The sequence below is a fragment of the Choristoneura fumiferana genome, chromosome 25 (genome assembly GCF_025370935.1).
Source record: "Choristoneura fumiferana chromosome 25, NRCan_CFum_1, whole genome shotgun sequence".
NCBI classification, from domain to species: domain Eukaryota; kingdom Metazoa; phylum Arthropoda; class Insecta; order Lepidoptera; family Tortricidae; genus Choristoneura; species Choristoneura fumiferana.
Genome location: NC_133496.1, coordinates 14,994,006 through 15,009,739, shown reverse-complemented (window position 1 = coordinate 15,009,739; position 15,734 = coordinate 14,994,006). Strand labels below are relative to the sequence as shown.

The following is a 15,734-nucleotide window of genomic DNA, read 5'->3' as shown; positions in this document are numbered from 1 at the left end:
ACGCAGCATGTGCCCGACGTGCGCGCGCCGCGCTGCAGCACACCATGCAGTAACAAACTCATTTACCGACCTTGGGCTTCATGACAAGAAAATTAGTACGGGCAATGACTCATTTACCGACCACGGGTTTCATGACAAGCACATTAAGGTCGAGGGTTTTATTTGGGGAGTTGCAACCAAGTAGCCTGCATGTTTCGACACTGTTTACGAGCAAGTGTGATGAAAAAGATGCTACCTAACGGAACCCTATTACTGAGGTTCCGCTGGTTGTCCGTCCATCAATTAAATTTTTTTTGTTTGTTAAGGTCGGAATGCCGTAAATCTAAACTTTCTATCTCATTTTTAGAGACGTAAGCGGTAAAGGACAGGTTAATTATTCGTAGTCCTTAAAACCTTATACTTACAGCACTATTCCGGGATCAAATATAATTTTAATATGTTCGTGCATACAAACGGTAAACATCCGGTCGCAGCCCACCTAAGTGGCCATTAAAATGTATGTCGCACTCACAGCGCAGGCTAAATACAATGCACCACTAAATGGCCGTCATGACCGCGCATGGCTGTGTTACATGCCGTACTGATTGGGACTTTGGTGAAGTGTCTAGAACCTAGACTCTCTTTCCTTGTTCTAGAATAAGGAAAGAGTATTTTGAACATGAACCTACCGTGAGACTCACTTATATATACCTAATGAAACGGCTTTTGCCCGCGGCTTCGTCCGCGTGGAATTCGGTTATCGTGCGCTGTTCCCTCGGGAACTGCATTTTTCCGGGATAAAAAGTAGCCTATGCCACTCTCTGCCTCATAAACTGTCTCTATGTCAAAAATCACATCGATCCGTCGCTCCGTTTCGACGTAAAAGACGGACAAACATACAAACACACTCGCTTTCGCATTTATAATACCATCCCAGCCTATATACGTCCAATTGCTGGGCACAGGCCTCCTCTCAGAACAAGAGGGCTTGGGCCATAGTTCCCACGCGGGCCCAGTGCGGTTTGGGAACTTCACACGCACCATTGAATTGCTTCGCAGGTTTGTGCAGGTCCTCACGATGTTTTCCTTCACCGCAAAGCTCGTGGTAAATTTCAAATGTAATTCCGCACATGAATTTCGAAAAACTCAGAGGTGCGAGCTGGGGTTGAACCCACGACCCTCTGCTTGAGATACGATAGGTTAAACCACTAGGCCACCACGGCTTACTATTCATAATATTAGTATGGAATTTCGACTCAGAGGTGGGAGCCCGGATTGAGCCCGCAATCCTCTGATTGAGAAGCTATAAGGTCAAACCTTAGGCCATCACGGCTAAAGAAAGAGTATTTACAACTGCCCAAAGAAACTCTCACTATGGTCGTCGGTACACCTAGTGCCAATTGTCTTCCGGTTCATGGTCACCACTCCAGGACTTTTCTCCCACAACGGTTATCTGTTCTTCGAGCGATGTGGCCCGCCCATAGCCACTTCACTTGAATATTCTTCGAGCTATGTCGGTGACTTTAGTTCTTCGTGGAATTTAGTGTAAGCTTATTAAGATTGGTTTTTGGAGTCTTTTTGTATTTTTATTTCAACTCCAAATTTGTTACTTTTACGGTCATCCCGTGAAATCCAACGAAGATACAAACTGTTTCATGGATGCACAGAAAAAAAACCCAGAAAAAGAGACCAGCGCTGAAAATCGAACCCAGGTCCTCAGCATTCCGTGCCGCGTGCCTTACCCCTACACCATCACTCGACAGGAGTCTAGACACAAATTTCTCCCATGCACCACACATTCAGCCCGCTTTTTCTTTCTGTCTTCTCTTTTTACGGTGCGCATACGATGGGTCACTGCGATTCCGTACCGTCACCGTTTTTTAAGTAGCGGTGCCGCTCCTTTGAGTTCTCATCACATAAATGTACGGAACCCTAAAAACCTACTTGCATGTTGTCCTGCAACATTTACAGCTGTCATTACGGTCACTAAATGTTGCGCGCGGGCCATGTAGATGTTAATTTGATAAACCATTTTAGGAGAAAGGTGTATTTAAAACCCTTATTTGAACGGAGCGAACATAAAACCTTTGTAATATTATAAGTTTATTATCTACATGTTTTAGTCGTACTGCTTACATACGTATCTCATCATCATCATCATCCCAGCCTATATACGTGCCACTGCAAGACACAGGCCTCCCCCTCAGGCCTCTCAGGTAGTTCCCAAGCGGGCCCAGTGCGGATTGGGAACTTTACACAGACCATTGAATTGTTTTGCAGATTTCTTCACGATGTTTTCCTTCATCGTAAAGCTCGTGGTAAATTTCAAATGTGATTTCGCACATGAATTTCGTAAACTCAGAGGTGCGAGCCGGGGTTTGAACCCACGATCCTCTGCTTGAGAGGCCATAGGTCAAACCACTCGGCCACCACGGCTACGTACCTATGTCTAGTAAAATAAAATTACGAACTCGCTCGGCACTCGGCTCAACATTTGAATACTTCCACTCGCGATATATTTTTTTCACTAAATTCCACTAATCTGACTTCCCACTGATACAATACAATACAATACAATATTCTTTATTGATCACCAAAAGCAGTACAGAGACATAACAAAAATAAGAAAATCAGGTAGACAACAGGCGGTCGATATTATAAATCCGAAAGTTTGTAAGTCTGTTTGTTTGTTTGTTTGTTTGTTACTTCATTACGTCTAAACCGCTGAACCGATTAGACAAAATTCGGTGTACATATAGTTTGAGTCCCGGGGAAGCACATAGGATAGTTTTTAACTCCGGAAAATTTCGTAGTTTACGGAGTCGAGGGTAACGGCTAGTTTACTATAAAATGATTTTTATTTATTCACTATCCCGCGGGAACTATTCAATTTTCGGAGATAAAAACTATCGTGGACTCAATCTGTAAACTGCATTTCATCTAAATCGGTTCAGTGGTTTAGACGTGATGAAGTAACAAAGAAACAAACAAACACACAAACAGACTTACAAACTTTTGCATTTATAATATTAGTGAGATTAAACAATGATTGAAGGTAGTTCTCTAATGTTTTTTTTTACTATTAAACTGCCTCCTCAAACTTTAAGCACTTGTTAAAACAGAACACACTCGCGTTGAATCGAAATACAATTCGAACTTCGTTCAGGCAAGTTTGATTGCTTCGGGCTTTTTTAAACTTTGAACCATCGATCAGTGTCCTAACACTGATTGATCGGGTAATGCGACAGCTTAGGTTAGCTAGCGGAAATTGGGATAAGCTTTCCTAATTACAGCGATCTAACTCGGGGCTTCGGATTTGTTACACGTGGTTCTTTTGGGTTCGTGCAAAAGTTTGCTTCATTTGTTCCGAGCGTGGCTATAATTCATGTAACGTAGCTCAGTCAGCGAAACAGAACTTTTTGTTATACGTAATAGGTTACAAACAAGCATGCGGGTTACCTGATGGGAAGAAATCGCCGCCGCCCATGGATACCCGCAACACGAGGGGTTTCACAGCCCAACGCCAAAGCCCCTTGAAAGATTAATAGGTACGAGTAGGCTCGTTTCTAAAAAAATCTTAAACTACCGCTCCACATAAAAAACCGCAACAAAATTAGTCCATCCGATTGAGAGCTACGTTCCCACAGACAAACAGATAGATATTGGGTTAAACTTCATACAATAAGAAGTCTTTTTTTTATTCGACTGGATCTCTGATGGTAAGAGATCACCACCGCCCATAAACATCTGAACACAGGGCCAGTAATTTCACCGGCTGTCTTACTCTCCACGCCGAAACACAACAGTGCAAGCGCTGCTGCTTCACGGCAGGATTAGCGAGCAAGATGGTGGTAGCAATCCGGGCGGACCTACCACCTACCACCTGCAGTCTTACATTATCGCGCTGTCATCTACTTGAACACGGGTTCGTCGTCTTGAAGTATAAAACTATTATTACAATATCTACATACATACATACATAAATATCGGGTGTCCCAAAAAGGACGCAAGATTTAAATTTGCCGCCATTTTTGTATTTTAGTGCTGGCAACCCTAAAAAAAACTATTTGACAGCTGAATGTTTAGGGTTTGTAAAAATGCCGGGTTTTACGAAAGATCAACGCGTGGCGTGTACGGTTCGAAAATTCCGTGCAAAATATGGTCGGAATATTGACTTGACTTCATCAACGGTGAGCAGAGTGGTTGCAAAATTCAGGGAGAGTGGATCAATTCATGATGTTCATTCCACTGGTCGTCCAAAAACAAGCCGTTCAAATGGCAATGCTTTAAAAGAGGAAATTCGACGCTGCATTGGAGAAATTCAGCCGCATCTATGCAAAATGGTCATAGAAAATTTTGACAAAAGAGTGCGTATGTGCCAGCAAAGCCTAGGAGGACATTTGCCTGACGTATTATTCCACGAATAACCCTATTTTATGTAATTTATTGAATGAGGCGTTACTTTGCGGAGGTCCATATCAATGAAAAACGCGGGTCAAGGGTCGGGATAAGGTCGCGGGTGAGCAAGGAAATTCTTCTAGTTCCTATTTTATGTATTTCAAGATTTTATATACAAATATATTATAGCGAAATAAAAATGTGTTTTTCATCAATTTCAAATCTTGCGTCCTTTTTGGGACACCCTTTACATAAAATCACGCCTCTTTCCCAATGGTGTAGGCAGAGACTACATCCTTCCACTCGCTATGATTCTGGCATACAACTCTCGCTTCCTCTACATTCAACAATCTTTTGATGCATGCACGTCGGTTTAGAGTACTCCTGACCCGACCTTTCTTCAGAACGTCCCCGATTTGATCGTGGTACGTTCGTCTAGGCCTTCCTCTCCCAACGTTCCCATTCACGCTCGTCTTATAGATCTGCTTAGTCAATCTGTTTTCATTCATTCTCTCAACATGCAACAATATGCATACAATATCTTGGTACGTAGGTAACATTAGGATGCCAATGATCTATTGTGTCTTATCACATGAACAAACAATGCTAATCAACAATTAAAGCTGATTAGATTATGCGCGTGATTTCCGGTCACAAGTCATTGTTTTAACCGTTCGTGCTTTTTTTTTAGGGTTCCGTAGGAAGTGCCGATGGAACGTTACACTAAGGATCCACTGTCTGTCCTTGTCACACTATTGGGTACCTTAAGTTTTCTAGGATGGTCCATATTATATTTTTCACTTCTCATGCTCTTAAAATGTTACTTTAGTCTCTGCTTATCGGGACTAAAGCTCCTCATTGATCTCTAGGGATTAAAGTTTTTTTCCTAAACAGGGGGCTTCTTAAAGGGGGTCCAAGAAACGTATTATTTTTACATTTACATAGCTTAAAGATTTCGTTTCTAAGACAGATTCAGATTTGACCGGTTTTTGATTGTTATTTGTTGGTCTGCAGTATATTTATGTTTGAGCTACGTAGATATAAATGTAGAAATATTGAAATTCGTCTATTTGAAATTTACCACGAGCTTGACGGGGATGGAAAACGTTGTGAGAAAACCTGCACAAAACTGCGACACAATTCAATGCGCACGCAATCCGACTCACGCTTGGCCGATTACAGCTAGTGCCCTGACTGCCGGATTATTCATTAAACAGCAGCTTCAGTCAATTTGCTAATGACTTCAATGTGATTTGATTGAACTGGGATAAATAGATTGCTCTGAGATGTACGACTGATGGTCTTTAAGCAGTATGAGAACTAGTCATCTTTGAGTATGCGCCACGCTTGGCCGACCCCTGACTAGATTCAACGTGTCAATTTGCTAATGACTTCAATGTGATTTGATTGAACTGGAGAATAAATAGATTGCTACTAGAGATGTACCGACTGATGGTCTCTCTATGACACCGTATCATACCCTGACCGTAACAGCAACGTGCAAGATATATTCTTTGAGTCGCCGTCGCGTGTCCTGTATGCGCTTGACATTCCGTTCCTGGCCTTATAATGTGTCGGCGGCCGATCGTTAAATCCGCCAGATCACGAAATTCCTAGGCATATCGTGAGCTGGCCAGGCCATATCACGATGTGCCTGAGAAACAATACGGCAGATCGATTAGAATTTCCTGCCTCGCACAGCAAAACTCTGGAATGAACTATCGCCTGCGGTATTCCCGGACCGATATGACCTTCAAGTTTTCAAGAAAAGAACCTACTCCTACCTTAAAGGCCGGCAACGCACTTGTGACTCTTCTGGTGTTGCAGGTGTCCATGGGCGACGGTAATCGCTTACCATCAGGCGATCCGCCAGCTCGTTTGCTCCCTATACCATAAAAAAGCAACATATCGTAGTTAGCCCCCCTCACACGTTTGTATGACGGTCATGGCATGTTAGGGTTTAGTCTTTACCTACCTTTATTTGTCTTCTTATTAGCTAGTTATTCCTCAAATATAATATAACGGAAAATACAATCAAGTCACGAAATTCGAATTTAGAACCAGAACATTCTAAATTCAAAAGCCAACTCTGTCTAGCTTTCATTTCTAACTATCACACTGATATTTTCAAGCGAATTTGAATATTAAAACCTATGGAATACAGTTGTAAGTTTTGTTGAAGGAAACGCTGTAACTTTAAACTTTTGTTTTCAGAAATGGATATTCGTTAATGGAATATTATTCCAACTGGCCAGTGTTTTAGGAATAAGTTTTTAAAAGACTCATTTAAAATGCCACAGTAAATGCAGATGTAATAATAAGTATTAAAGTCTATATTAGAAAATGAAAGATTTATAAAACTAGGAAAGGTTACACAGAGTTACAAAAAAAAAAGACTTATTTTTACAAGCTTTTATTTAATTTCACCTGTCCCGTTGTCTGTCTGTTTGTAATCAAATCTTGCAATACTTATGTAAATCGCCAGTAGTCCAGCCAGGATCGTCTCCACAAGACGGAACTCTTCAACGGTTAATGGCCTCGACTATGGTATGCAAATGTAGTTTGGGTGACAATGCAACAACAGTCAACAAAAAGTACAGTCAGCGAAAAAGATTGCATTAAAAATGTTTTTTTGACGGTTAGGTTACTATCCCACAACTACACGTGCAAGACAGCTACGTTTCTGCGTCACATCTTCACGCAAAAGCCTAATGGTTTACTTTACACGAGCGATCCGCGGGCAAAACTTATCTTATTTACCTACTAATATTATAAACGCGAAAGTTTGTATGGATGTATGTTTTTTGGATGTATGTTCGTTGCTCTTTCACGCAAAAACTACTGAACGGATTTGAATGAAATTTGGCACACAGGTAATATATATCCTGAATTAACATATGGGCTACTTTTTATCCCGATATTTCCACGGGATAGGGATAAAATCTCGAAATAACAACCGCTGGGCTTTGTATCATGAAATTTGGGATGTAGGTAGCTGGACGTCTGGAATAACACATAAGCTACTTTTTATCCCGATATTCCCACGAGATAGGGATAAAATGTTGAAATCTTGGAGTTTAGGTATTCAAAATTTCAGTATTTCAGTATTTATTTATTGCAACACCTTTTACAAAAAAATATAAAAATGATGCCCTGTTGGGGCGTGGCAATTTTAAAATTAATTACATTCATTAACTTACACATAACATATTATGCTATTTTAACCACATGTAATCTTTAGCAAGAGGTTTAAGGAACACATCATCATCATCATCATCATCATCATAAGGAGCACTTTATAATTTACCTTTATGTAGTATCTAAATAAACTATACATTTATCTACTATATTACTTACTATATTAATATAGTCACAAAGTAAATAAATCTTCGAAGAAACCTGAAACAACTCAGCATTCGTACCAACAAATATGGTAGCAATTCGCAGGCAAAGCAATAACGTCGCTATTAGGGGGAAGGGGGGTGGGGGTATTTGAATCGACAAGTTTCGATATTGCAACAAGTAGGCCGCGAGAGCTGAATTGATTGCAGGTAGCGCTGGTGAGATTTTTATTTGGTTTTAGAACTTGCAACTTTTGAAGCTTGTATCTATCTACTATTTAATACCTTTTTTGATGAAAGTTGGTATGTGGGGGTTTTCGGGGATGACAAATCGATCTAGCTTGGTCTTATCTCTGGAATAACGCTTATTATCGAGTTTGTGCCCGAGCAAAGCTCGGTCGTCTAGGTTCTTACAAATCATACAACTTGGTGTTTTGTCAGTGGTGTGGGATTCTGTGACATGTTGAAATGTGAAAGAGGATTCCATTTTTTTCTTAATTTCTATTGTGATCTCTTTCTTCCAAAATTCATAATTGTATGTCAGAGCCAGAGCGTGAAGTACCTAGTATGTATGTATGTGAATACTTAATCGTACATAAAACACAATAATAATACAAAAAGAAAACAACAAAAGTACAAAGGCGAACTACACTAAGGGGCTGTTTCACCATCCATTGATTAGTGTTAACTGACGGTTAAATGTGATGCCGTCTCTATTTGTTTTGTTCGAATAGACGGAGATGGTGAAACAACCCCTTAGTGTATACATTTTTGAAAATTCCCACAGAAAATGAATAGAATCCCAAATCGTAATCGAAATGTGTTTCTATTTCAAATGCGAGCGTAACTGTAGCTAGCTAGTAAATAATAATTTACAATAAAAAAACCGGCAAAGAGCGTGGCGGACACGCCCAAAATAGGGTTCCGTAGCCATTACGAAAAATTTAAATAATATTTTTTTAGAGATTTCGTATTTTATACCGTTAAAGTTTTCCTTGAAAGTTTGATATACTTACTACCATCCTGAATTTTTTCAAATTTTTTCACCCACCGGTTTAGATTTTAGAGGGACGAGGGGGGGGGGCGCTCGATTTTAATGAAAATTTGCACTTTAAAGTTTAATACTTCGCAAAAAAATCAATGAATCGAAAAATCGTCTTAGCAAACCCCTAATGGTTTTAAAAAACCTATCCGACGATACCCTACCCTAGGTTGAATGAGAAAAAAAATCACCCCCACTTTACGTCAATGGGAGGTACTCTAAAAAAATTGTTTTTGAATTTTTTATTGTACCATTTTGTCGGCATAGTTTACATATATATTCGTGAAAAATTACAGCTTTCTAGCATTAATAGTCCCTGAGCAAATCTGCGGACGGACAGACAGACAGACATACATGGCGAAACTATAAGAGTTCTGTTTTTGCCATTTTGACTCCCGAGCCCTAAAAACGATCAAAATAACTCAATTATAAAAAGTTTCTTCTACATCTTCCTAACCCTTCCATCCTGCACTTGCCAAATACAACAGCAATAAACCAAGTGCATTCAATTATGCACCCTATTAGCAGCTGCGGCGCGCCGTAAACCGCTTAACGAGCCGTTGACGATCTGTTAAACGCCGCACGTGTAAGTAGAGTCCAAATTAGACTGATTATTGCTACTGTATGAAAGATGGTGAGAAACTTTGTATTATACGAGTATTCGTTGATTTAAATAAATAGTTGTTATTTTTAAATTCAATGAGGTACAAATTTTATCTTGCTCCTTTGCTACACGTGCATGATACCTGCGCCTGTGCGACATATCAACGTCATCATCATCATTATTAGCCGGAAGACGACCACTGCCAAGTTTCTTGCGGCGCATTCTTCTTGGCAATGATGTCTTTCCGAAAGCGCTGGTAGTTTAAAAAATGACGTGTAAAAGTGCCCATTGCGGCCTATTTACTGAATAAATGATTTTGATTTTTTGATTTTTTTTTTTGCTAAACAAAGGCCTCCCCCTGGAAAATGGGTTAAATACTCCAGTTTTACATTTTGCTTTTCACTTAGCGAGGAAATGAAATAGCAACAGTGGAAACTATTGTTCACTTTCTATGTACCTTTTATTTTTCATCCATTATTATATAATTATATTTTTTAAAGTTTTATCGATTTATTTTCATTGCTATATAGTTTTATATAAATTGAAAATTATAAAAAAATATGTGAACCTGCTGTGAACTAGTCCTTCCTTCTTTCTGTAAAAAGGTTGCCTGGAAGAGATCGCTCTTAAGCGATAAGGCCGCCTATTGCTTACCTTGTAATTTTCTCTGTGTACCTGTTTTCTCTATCGCTTACTATTTCTGGTGTACAATAAAGAGTAATTGTATTGTATTGTATGTAGAAACAAGCGGAGCCCGTGGCGTACTTGCTGTGCCCATCTCACTCTGACCGAACCGGCTAATCACATGGAAAAAATGATGCGCGACTATTTCGCATTAGAGTCGCTATCCATCGAGCCGAGAAACAGAAGAGCGATCCAGAGCTACAAGCCCTCGAAAATATTAGAAAAAAACGAGTCGCCGCCTACCCGACGGACGTTTCGAAACGGGGCTGCTATGGAGAGAGCGGAGAGGGCAAGATACCCAACAATCGAGCCGACGCACTCAAGCGACTACACACCGCTCGGCGCCAAACTCGATCGCGACGAACAGCTGAAGAAAAAATACGACGAGCGCGTCCTCAACTTACTCACGTCTAAGTACGCCGAGCCCGCGGCCGCGCCCCCTAGCGCCCGCACATGGTACCTGCCACACTTCGCGGTCTGCAATCCCGACAAGCCGAAGATACGACTCGTGCACGACGCGGCGGCCAAATCTCACGGCCGCAGCCTCAACGATATGCTCCTGTCGGGCCCGGACCTACTGCAGAGCCTGCCCGGCGTCATTATGCGGTTCCGACAGCACGCCGTGGCGGTCTCCGCCGATATAAAAGAAATGTTTATGCAGATCAAGATACGCGAAGAAGACAGAGACGCCCTACGCTTCTTATGGCGCGGCGATCGGCGCGAAGGCGAAGCGCAAGAATATAGAATGTCGTCCGTGATCTTCGGCGCTACGTCGTCACCGTGTACCGCGCTGTACATAAAAAATAGAAACGCGCGGGAACACGCCGAAGAGTACCCGGACGCCGCCAGGGCAATCGAGAGAAATCACTACATGGACGATTACCTGCAAAGCTTCGCTACGATAGAAGAGGCACGACGCGTAATAAAAGACGTCGATTTCATACACAAGAAGGCTGGCTTCGAATTACGCGGATGGGCATACAACGAGTGCGAGCGAGAAGGCGCGATGTCCCTTACCGGCGGGAGCGAGCGAGAGGGCGCGACGTCCCTTATCGGCGGGAGCGAGCGAGACGGAGCTACGGTCCCTATCGGCGGGAGCGAGATAGAAAAACACTCGGCCTGCTGTGGGACACGAAGAGAGATAGTATCAGCTTCCGGCTCAACAATAGAAGGGCACCCGTCGAAATAATGAAAAATCTACGTCCGCCAACGAAGAGGGAGGCCCTTAGCCTTATTATGTCGATATTCGACCCGCTAGGGCTCATCTCGCCCATCACGACACCGGCAAAGCGCATCATGCAAGACACGTGGCGATACGACACTGCATGGGATGAAGAGTTGCCCCCCGAGCTGCACGACCGATGGAGCGAGTGGCTGCAACAACTGCACCGCCTAGGTGACCTACATATACCTAGGTGCTACGGGGCAACGCCGGGCGCGCGCTACGAGCTTCACACATTTGTGGACGCGAGCCAAGAAGCTTACGCGGCCGCTGTCTATTGGCGCATAATTCATGCCGATGACAGCGTGACCATCTCACTCGCCGCAGGGAAGAGCCGCGTCACGCCGAACAAACCCATCTCCGTGCCCCGTCTCGAACTGCAAGCCGCTCTGCTAGGCGCGCGACTAGCCAACACGGTCGCCGACGAACACGACTACGAGGTCGCCCGACGCACATACTGGAGCGACTCTCGTACGGCGCTAGCGTGGATACGCTCCGAGCCCCGCACATTTAAGACGTTCGTCGCGCATCGCCTCGCTGAGATAGAAGACCTCACCAAGAAAAATGAATGGCGCTGGCTACCATCGGCGGACAACGTCGCCGACGACGCGACGCGAGCCACCCCGGAAGAATTCGGTCCGAGACATCGGTGGTTCCGCGGCCCGCTATTCCTGTACGAAAAAGAAGATTCTTGGCCCGAAGAAAATAAGGTCGAAATTCCAGCTACCGGCGAAGAAAAAGAAAAATGTAACGCGCTTCAAGACCAACGCGCGCGCCACGCCCACTTGCCCGAAATCGAACGCTTCTCGAAGTGGACGCGATTATTAAGAACAACTGCACGTGTCCTGCAGTTCATCGACCTTTGCCGCCACAAGGGATCGTCGCCCACACCACAAGTCGTCGCCGCAGCACGCAGAAAGAGAACGCGCGCTAACCAGTCTCAAGATGAAGAATGGGACAAGCGCACGCCGACCGCTCACGTGCCACGCAACCGCATCGCGCCCGAAAACACGAAAAATACATCGTGCTACCGGCTCGCTACATAAAACAAAGCCGAACAGCTGTTGACGAGCGCGTCGCAGAAAGATGCCTACGCGCAAGAGAGACAGCGCATTACGGACGGCCGCGCGCCAGAAAGGGACGACAGACTCGCAAAAATCAGCGTGTTTATAGACGCGGATGGAGTGATGCGATTACGCGGCAGAATCGCAGCGGCCGACGCGATACAAAAGAGATGGTGAATCCCGCGGTGTTACATAGAACACATTATTATACGAAGCTGTACATCGCGCATATACATGAAAAATTGCACCACGGCGGGACCGAGATAGTAGTCAACGAGCTACGCCAGCGTGTATACATAGCGAAGATTCGCCCGGCGGTAAAAGAGGTCATCGCCCGCTGCGCCCGCTGCCTACTGCGCAAAGCGAGACCGGCCGCCCCCGCTACCGGCGACTTACCCGCTGCGCGCCTCGCCTATGGAGCCCGCCCGTTCTCATTCACGGGCCTGGACTACTTCGGCCCGCTAGAAGTGACCGTCGCACGCCATCGCGAGAAGAGACACGTCGCCTTGTTCACCTGCTTGACTTCGAGGGCAGTACATTTGGAGGTGGTCGTCTCCCTGAGCACCGACTCGGCCATCAACGCCCTGCGCCGCTTCATTGCGCGGCGCGGGTGCCCGACGGAGCTATGGAGCGACAACGCTACCCTTTCGAGGCGCCGCCCGAGAACTTAGCGAAGCCGTCAAGAACGAAGCAGAGGCCCGCCGCATCAACTGGCGCTTCCTCCCGGCTGCCGCCCCCTTCATGGCGGGAGCTTGGGAGAGAATGGTCCGCGGGGTGAAGGAGGCCCTGAAGGCCACGCTCCATGAAAAATACCCGAGCGACGAGATCCTACACACCCTGCTGCTGGAAGCCGAAGCGACCGTCAACTCTCGCCCGCTAACGCACGTGTCGGTCGACCCCAATGACCCGACAGCGCTGACCCCGAACATGATCCTCCTCGGACCCGACTGCCACTCGCCAGCCCCCGGTACCTTCGAAGAGAGCGACGGCGACGCGCGCCAACAATGGCGGCGCGCCCAGCAACTCGCCGACACCTTCTGGAGGCGCTGGGTACGAGAGTACCTACCGCTACTACAACACCGGCGGGAGCCCCATAGCAGCGGAGCGAGCCCGGCAGTCGGCGATGTCGTAATCATATGCGACTCGAATATGCCCCGAAACACATGGCCCCGAGGACGAATCACACGAATCTACCCCGGCAAGGACGGCGTGGTACGAGTCGTCGACGTGACTACGAGCCGAGGACACGTGCTACGCAGGCCGGCGAGGAAGATCGTCGTTCTGCCAGTGGGATCGCACGGCGACGGCGGGAGAAATGTACAGAACGGCGCCTAAATTCATGTATATAGCATAAGTTAGTTTTAAGTTATGTGCAATAAATAAATACTTACCGCCTAGTTTCATTTAGTAGGATAAGCTCGCAACCGCCTGCGTCGCGTCCGTGCGCCAAATGAGCGGCGCCGGACCCGGCGCAGTAGTTATATTTATAACCTCGCTCGTGTGAGCGGGACGGTTATACGTATAACCCCTAGGTGCGAGCGGGACAGTAGCGCGGACCGACTCGCGGCCGCGCTACAGAATTAAGGAAAAAGTCCCAAAATATTATCGTTAACTAGGTTTAAGTATTAGTATTAAGATTTGTTGATTTGTAATTAGGATTAGTTAAGTTTTTTAATAAAATAAAGACGAGTAGGGCGAGAGCGGGGAAGGGAGCGGAGGAGTGGGGGGACCGCGATCCCTTTAAGGTAATTCTCGCGGGTATAAAAGCGAGCGCGGTCCCGACCACAACGTTCAGTCTCCGAGCGACAGCGTATGGATAAGCAACAAATAAGAAGCGCTCCCGACTCCTCTCTCTCTCTCACTCTCAAGCTGCATCAGTGTGCCAGATCTCAAAAATCATCTTTCATTCTTCACCTATATACAGTCCACTCTCTATAAACATCAACAATCAAGCAATAATCATTTTGTGGCGTACGACCGGCCAGAGTTACGGAGTTTCCGTATGCCACACGTGGTCGGTAAATGAGTCATTGCCGTACTAATTTTCTTGTCATGAAGCCCAAGGTCGGAAATGAGTGTGATACTGCGAGCACGTCGGGCACGTGCTGGGGCTGGCGCTGCCAAGAGAAAGCTTGAAAAAATATTAGTTTTTCTTTTACAAATATACAATTTTACTCGCAAATGTGATGAATAACATTGTATGTCACACGGGCGGTACTAGAATTACGAACATCGACTCATTAAAGCCCTCAGTCTTCGACTCGGGGCTCTCGTTCGTAATTCCTTGTTTACCTACCGCCCTTAAGACACAATGTACTATTATGTCGCTTAGATCCAGCATAAACACTAACTTTAAGAATGAAAGAAAGAAAGAAAGAAAGAAAATAATTTATTTATAACAGCAATGACACATAATAAGTAAAAATAACAATAGGAAATGTTGCCGCTATAAAAAGGTCCCGGCTCAGCATATCGCTGGTTGAAAACCAGCACTGGTCTTCCGCCGGGCCACAGGAGAGTGCAATTACGGAAAGTCACACAAAACAAATCAAATAACAAAAATAGCTACGAGACTAAAGTATAAGTTGGCTATATAGCCTCATTATCATGGCAACAGTACATGTAATGAAAAAGATAAGAATAATTTGACATTGACATCTGACAATTACAATTATGACATCAGCAGACAACGCGAAATAAGGCCGCCATTGAGGGAATAATAATAATAACAACACAAGCATAAGAAGCGAAAAATGTTTATTTAACAGAAACTTATTTTTTTTTTAAGTTTAAGATATACCGTAGGCGACAGGCTAGCAACCTGTCACTGTACCTTTTTTTGTCAAACTTTAAACCTAACATTGCTAAAAGCGCTAACGTTTCGTGTGCTCTGCCTATCCCATTTGGGAATACAGGCGTGATGTTTGTGTGTGTGTGTGTGTGTGTGTGTGTTATTTTTGTGATAGTTGTCATTCGATTCGATTGGTTCTACACCCATTTTGCCCATGATTTTTATATCGACACTGTTTATTTAACCCTTTTCCAACTTATTAATATCCAGTAAATAAAGCACTTTCTTTAACATTTGTTTTCATATTACCTTCTATTTGTCTCTAACAAAGGCCTCTAAGTAACGTTTGTTTACTAAATCTAGTACTTTTGCCTAATGGCTTTAAACCATCGACAGAAACTTAAACCAAACGTTAACTGTCAGAAAATAAAGTTTATTTTCCATCGGATAAAATAATAATATATATGTGACTAAAAAGCAGTTTTAATGCATGGTTTGAAAGTCCAATTTACAATGAATATGAAAAGGTAGGGGCCAAATGTTTTGGGGAAATGTAGGACAAAGTTAGTGGATTAATGATTTTTCAATTACCCAAAGAAGTGTATTCTG

At 44.1% G+C, this 15,734-nt stretch overlaps 2 protein-coding genes across 2 annotated transcripts; both read left to right on the top strand.

Annotated features, from left to right (window-relative positions):
* Positions 1-12,504: 12,504 nt before the first annotated feature.
* LOC141442076 (uncharacterized) lies at positions 12,505-13,005 on the top strand. The gene has a single exon (XM_074106985.1). It carries the CDS (start codon positions 12,505-12,507, stop codon positions 13,003-13,005), a length of 501 nt encoding a protein of 166 aa, XP_073963086.1.
* Positions 13,006-13,075: 70 nt separating this feature from the next.
* Positions 13,076-13,669, top strand: LOC141442074 (uncharacterized). The gene has a single exon (XM_074106984.1). It carries the CDS (start codon positions 13,076-13,078, stop codon positions 13,667-13,669), a length of 594 nt encoding a protein of 197 aa, XP_073963085.1.
* The last annotated feature ends 2,065 nt before the right edge of the window (positions 13,670-15,734 follow it).

Coding starts and splice junctions, on each gene's coding strand:
- LOC141442076 (XM_074106985.1), top strand. CDS start 12,505: ATGGTGAATCCCGCGGTGTTACATAGAACACATTATTATACGAAGCTG.
- LOC141442074 (XM_074106984.1), top strand. CDS start 13,076: ATGGCGGGAGCTTGGGAGAGAATGGTCCGCGGGGTGAAGGAGGCCCTG.